We start from the raw sequence: 6,517 nt of genomic DNA on the forward strand, positions 1-6,517 counted from the left end.
ATGTTTTGAATACCGTACTGGATGACGTACCGGTCAAGACACTGGAACGAAATATTTCGATACCGGTACCGTTTCGTGTACCATTTCGGGATAGTCGATATATGAATAAATTATATATATAAATATATATAACAATTATATTCTAAAATAATAGTTTATATATGAATAAATTATATATAAATGCGTACATACATATAAATTATAAATAGTCTTGTCTAAATTGGAGGTCAAAAAATGAATTTGTAGTTTGAAAAAATGAAAAAAAAAAAAAACACAGGCAGAAATATCGGCCGGTATCGGCCGAAATATAGGTCGGTACAGGCCGAAACGGCCGGTACCGTCCGGTACGGCCGGTATTTTGGCCGGTACGGAACATATATAGTACCTGTACCGGCCGGACGGTCGAAACGAAAAATTTCAACCGTACCGGCCGGTACGGTACGAAATTAAAAACATTAGTCTCAATTACTCTCTTTCTTTTTTTATTTTATTAAAATAAATTTTCTTTATTCTTTCTTTATTATTTTTTATACTCATTTATTTATGCATCCTTAACTACTCATTTTTCTTTTCTTAGAAAAGTGCGGAATCTTTTTTTTTTTTTTCACATTTTCATAATTATTTTTTGTACGCATATTTTCAATTTTTAACTTGCAACGAATTTTGTTTTTTAAATTACTTATCTCTCTAAATGATAATATTTTCAAAAATAGTACTTTCGTAATAATAATATTTAAGTAAAAACATATGTTCACAAATGATCAAAATATATATATATATTTTTTTTAAAATTGAATCATCTCTATGGTGACATTTTTTCTCAAATTTCAGCTATAATAAATATGAATATGAGAGAAAATATAGATGATTGGAAGAATAATTTGTTTTTTAAATTAGATTAAAATATTTGTAAAAAATGATTTAGGGATGAACAATAATTCCCCATATTTAGGGAGCCAATGTTTAAATCCTAAACCCTTCTCCTAAAATAGGCATCCCGATGAAAATGGGTTTTTGTCAAAAAAAGTTCTAATTTTCTACTAAAATTTAAAAACTTTGATGGTATAGGCATGCAAATGAGAATGCTTAGCACTCATTTTCTTCTATTTTTCCTGAGTTCTGCTATACAACTTTCTCGTCTCCCGCAACCTCTACACACCGCTTACGTGGAATTTGTTTTTATTTTTATTTTTAATGAAACAAAAAGTTGTTTTTAACTTTTGCGTTTCCCCATCGTCCCCCACCCCCCTCCCCACCTTACCCCCACCATCGTCACCCCCCCAGCATTCCACGCCTAGCAGCTTCCCTCTCCACGATCATCCCCCTCCCCCTTGCGTTCTCTTCTGTAAGGCCTCGTCGCACAGGCTGCGGTGTTGCTTCTCACGGCTCATCTTTTGAACGGCGTCGTCTGGAGCTGCCGACGTTGGTCTATTCCCACCGCAAGGGTTTGTGTTTTTCTCTCCATTTTATATTTTCCATCATCTCGTATATTGTGTTATTGTATTTTTTGAATATGCGGCTTTGTGTTTGTTGGATCTTTTTTTTTTTTTATGTCTTTTAATAGTTGCTGATTTTGGGTGAGATTCATGCTTTCTTCAACAATGAGGAATGAAGAAAAAGAAGTTATTGAACAATGTGAACCCGATGTTTATGTTATAGTCATTCTACTTCGAGATGGTACTTAAATTTTTAAGCTAGTAAGATTCAGGTACTCAAGTAAATACTTGACCCAACAAAAAATATCAATAATTCACTTTTTGTACAGTGTAATCTCCCACATGCCTAGCTCATTTTCTCGTGTATCTATGCATTTTGATTCTTGAGTGTTTCATTACTTTAATTTTAGCCCATCATAGTATTTATGTAGGTGTGCCTCTACCATGTAAGCTAGAAACCCAAAACTGCAAATTATCTTCAAAATTTGGTACTTGACGTGTTTGGCATGTATTATGCTTCTGTCTAGACTAGTGAAAGTTATATTTTGCTCATGTATCATGGTTGTACTTTTATATTTTTGTGAAAGTGAGCAGATGAGAATGAATTTTTTTCAAAAAAAAAAATTTGTTAGATATGTTTGGTATTAGATTCTTGGAATGCTATTTTGGTTTTTTGTCACAAAATTAAAGACCTACTTGCTCATATTTTTTGAAGAACACCCACCATGACGTGTACCATAGAAAACTAATTAAACAAAAGTTCACAACAACTATTCAAATTAATAATCCAATAAAGTTGCCGACTTTTCTCTTTTGCTTCATAAAGTTTCTATTATCCTTGACTTTTCTCTTTTGCTTCATACCATAGAAAGTGCGAGGAAGGGAGAGGCAATGGATTCCATCCGTCGATAGAACCCCGGCAAAATTACAACACCCCTTCCACGAAATAATTTCAGATTTATTGCAATAGCCAACAACCAATAAAGTCTTGTTGACTTGTGAGAGTGCCCTTATAGCTTTTCTCCAGACGGAACCAGTTACTTCTTTCCACTCTTTGGTTAATCTTTTGCATCGTTTTCTGATTCATTCCTTTCTCCAGAGAAACAATGGCGGTGGGAGAGCTCTTTCTTGCTGCGTTCCTTCAAGTGTTATTTGACCAATTGGCTTCACCCGAATTGCTGGCCTTTTCACGCCGAGAGGGACTTGAAAAAAAGCTGGACAAGTGGCGCAAGACGTTGTCAACGATTCAAAAGGTGCTTGATGATGCAGAGGAGAAAGAATTACATGCTGAGGGTGCTGCAGTAAAGGAGTGGCTGGATGATCTCAAAGACTTGGCCTACGATGTGGAGGACATACTCGATGAGTTTACCGCAGAAGCTTTGCGACGCAAATTGAAGGGTAAAAATCAGGCTAGTCCCAGTAAGGTACGGATCCCTTCTTATTTTAATGGTTTGACTCCTCGTGCTATTATGTTAAGAACTAGGTTGGAGTCAAATATCAAGGACATCACTACTCGATTTGAAGATCTAGCGGCACAAAAAGATAGACTCAATTTGAGACAAAATGTTGACAGGAGGTCAGAAAAAATAAGAGGGACAGTACTGGCCCCAACTTCTTTACCGAACGAAGTTGTTTACGGCAGGGACGGAGATAAAAAGGCTTTACTTAATTTATTGCTGTGTCAAGGATCAAGCGATAAAGTCTCTGTGATTCCTATAGTTGGTATGGGGTATTGGAAAGACAACCCTTGCCCAGTTTGTATACAATGATGAAGAAGTCAAAAGTTCGTTTCATCCTAGAGCTTGGACTTGCGTTTCTGAAGATTTCGATGCTATTAGGGTCACGAAAGCAATTTTAAAATCTCTTAGCCACGGAAGCAATGATGATAATGATCTAAATTTGTTACAAATCAAATTAAGCGAGGCCCTAAAAGGGAAGAAATTTCTAGTCATTCTGGATGATCTTTGGAACGAGAATTATCATGATTGGACAATCCTACTTGCTCCTTTCAAAGCAGGCGCTACAGGAAGTGTAGTTATTATCACAACTCGCAATCGAGGAGTTTCAAGTATGACAGGTACCACTCAAGCTTACCATCTGGATTTTTTGTCAAATGACGCTTCTGTGTCCATATTTACCCAACATGCCTTGGGGGTGGAAGACTTTTCTTCGCATGCACACCTCAAAGACGTTGGTCTGGAAATCGTTCGAAAATGTAAATGCTTGCCTTTGGCGGCAAAAACCCTTGGAGGCCTGTTACGTTCAAAACAAGACCGTGATGAGTGGGAGGAAGTATTGAAAAGTGGGATATGGGATATTCCAGAGGAGAAAAGTGGAATTGTTCCAGCTCTTATGTTGAGTTACTACCATCTCCCATCGCATTTGAAGAGATGCTTTGCGTACTGTTCCATACTCCCTAAAGATTATGAATTTAAGGAGAAGCAGGTGGTTCTATTATGGATGGCAGAAGGCTTGATTCAACAAAAAGAAAAGGAAATGGAAGATTTGGGTGCAATGTATTTTCGAGATTTGTTATCAAGGTCATTTTTCCAACAATCCAGTAGCAATAAATCTCGTTTTGTGATGCATGACCTCATCAACGATTTAGCTAAATCGGTTGCTGGAAAAACTTGCTTTAGAATGGAAGATAGAGTTGATGGTAGTAAACAATGGAGTATTTTTAAAAGGACTCGCCATTTGTCTTACCTATGCAACCATTATGATGGTTTTAAAAAATTTGAGGCCTTTTATGAACTCACATGCTTACGTACCTTCTTACCTATAATGCTGCCAGCGCTTGGGTGGTGTTATTTGGCCAGAAATGTTCCTCTCCATTTGTTGCCGAAATTACGATGCTTAAGGGTGCTCTCTTTGAACGGTTACCACATAACCGAGATATCGAATTCAATTGGTGATCTGATACATCTACGGTATCTTGACCTTTCTCACACTCACATCACCAGCTTGCCTGAGTCAACAACCAATCTTTACAATTTACAAACATTGTTGTTGGAACATTGCCAATATCTAGAGAAACTACCTTCATCATTTGGAAACCTGGTCAACTTACGCCACCTCAATATTTTAGAAGCAAGATCTCTAAAAGCAACGCCTTTGCATATAGGCAAATTATCTTGTCTTCAAACGTTGTCTAATTTCATTGTGGGAAAAGATTGTTGCTCGGGATTAAAGGAGCTAGGGTCTTTGTCGCATCTTCGAGGAACACTCTGCATTTCAAAACTAGAGAACGTGATTGAGCCAGAGGATGCAAGGGACATGAATTTAAGTGGTAAGCCCAAGCTTGATGGGTTGTCATTGGGATGGAGCGAAGACATTGATGACTCGAAGGACAGAACAAGTGAAAAAGAGTTTCTTAACATGCTACAACCTCACAAAGCTTTGAAAGAACTCACTATTAGGTGTTATGGGGGTACAGAATTTCCAACCTGGTTGAACCGTTCTTCGCTTCCTAATCTGGTGTTCTTGACTATTGAAAATTGTAAAAAGTGCACATCATTGCCACCATTGGGGAAACTTCCATCACTCAGAGTCCTTTCGATCAAGGGGATGGCTAGCGTGAAGAGTATTGGTCGTGAAATTTGTGAGGATGGTTCGTCACAACCATTTAGATCCTTGGAAACTCTGAATTTCTGTGATATGGTGGAGTGGGAGAACTGGAGTCCTTGTGAAGCATTCTCAAACTTAGGTGAGCTCTCTATTAAAAATTGTCCCAAGCTGTTGGGAAATTTACCAAACCACCTTCCTTCACTTGAAAAGGTTGAGATTGATAGATGTTGGAATTTAGTGGTATCAGTTTCGAGCTTTCCAGATCGATGCAAAATAAAATTTGAGGGATCAGAAGGGGTGGTGTGCGGAAGAGAAGTTGATTTTAGCTCGCTAAAATTTGAGCATATTTCAACAATTTTAGTATTTGAGTCTCGAATGAAAGCGTTAATTACAATGGGTGGGCTGGCTAATGTACAAAAGTTAGTGGTTAATGGATGCAAGGAATTGACGCATTTGTGGTCAATTGCGGTGGGATCATTTCCGCATCTCCCACTTCTTCGTTTTCTGCTGGTTTCTGATTGTCCAAAACTAGTTTCGTTGGTAGCTAAAGGCCAGCTGCCTCCAACTCTAAAGGAACTACATATACATAATTGCGAAAATATTCAGATTTTGGTAGAGGAGGATGACACCAACAGTTATGGCAGTAGCGGTGACAATAGCCCATCTCTTCTTCAGGTTTTGAACATTTACGGGTGTCCCTCCCTCAAATCCCTAATATCAAGCGGTGAATTACCTGCAGCACTTCAATCATTACGGATTTCTTCATGTCCAGAGCTAGAGTCAATAGCTAAGGAATTACATCATAATTCATTGCTTGAATCCATTTGCATTTGTAATTGTGGAAACCTCAAATCCTTACCCACTGGCATACACAGTCTCAGCCATCTTAGCAATATTAGGATTGAAGATTCTCCGAGTCTCGATTTCTTACCGGACGGTGAGTTGCTCTCTGCCAACCTGACAACGCTTCGGATTACCAGCTGCGAGAAAATGCGGACCGTGTTCAATCGCATACACACGTGCACCTCTCTTCAATATTTGAGAGTGGGGAAATGTCCAAGCGCATCCTTTCCAGAAGAAGGTTTTCCCACCAACCTAACTGGGCTTTCGATCCATGATAGCAGTATCGCTCAGGGCTTGTTTGAGTGGGGGTTGTACAGGTTTACCCGTCTAAAAAGTCTTCGAATTTGCGATGGATCTTCGCACCTGGTGTCCTTTCCAGAGATGAAGCTGCCTACTTCTCTAACCCACTTGGCCATCGATAACTTTCCGAATGTGGAATACTTGTTTCCCAAGGGCTTTCGAAACCTCACATCACTTGAATTCCTGTGTATCTTAAATTGCAAAAAACTCGCGTCCTTTCCAAAGAAGTGCCTACCTCCCTCACTCCGAGCACTTACCATTCTTGATTGTGAAAAGTTCACGTCATTTTCAACGAGCTGTCTGCCTCTCTCTCTCCTGAAACTTAATATCCACGGATGTCCTCAGTTGAAAGAATGGTGCAAGAAAGATGA

The 6,517-nt window shown here is 38.6% G+C and overlaps 2 protein-coding genes across 2 annotated transcripts in view; both read left to right on the forward strand.

The window, feature by feature from the left end:
* Positions 1-6,517, forward strand: part of LOC108980234 (CSC1-like protein At3g54510) — a 25,876-nt gene that overhangs the window by 7,991 nt on the left and 11,368 nt on the right. The gene's annotated exons all lie outside the window — the stretch shown is intronic.
* LOC118344505 (putative disease resistance RPP13-like protein 1) lies at positions 2,029-3,268 on the forward strand. The gene is made up of 2 exons (XM_035685333.1): positions 2,029-2,860; positions 3,010-3,268. Exons 1-2 carry the CDS (start codon positions 2,543-2,545, stop codon positions 3,088-3,090), a joined length of 399 nt encoding a protein of 132 aa, XP_035541226.1. The 5' UTR covers positions 2,029-2,542; the 3' UTR covers positions 3,091-3,268.

Source organism: Juglans regia, chromosome 14 (assembly GCF_001411555.2).
Source record: "Juglans regia cultivar Chandler chromosome 14, Walnut 2.0, whole genome shotgun sequence".
Lineage (NCBI taxonomy): Eukaryota > Viridiplantae > Streptophyta > Magnoliopsida > Fagales > Juglandaceae > Juglans > Juglans regia.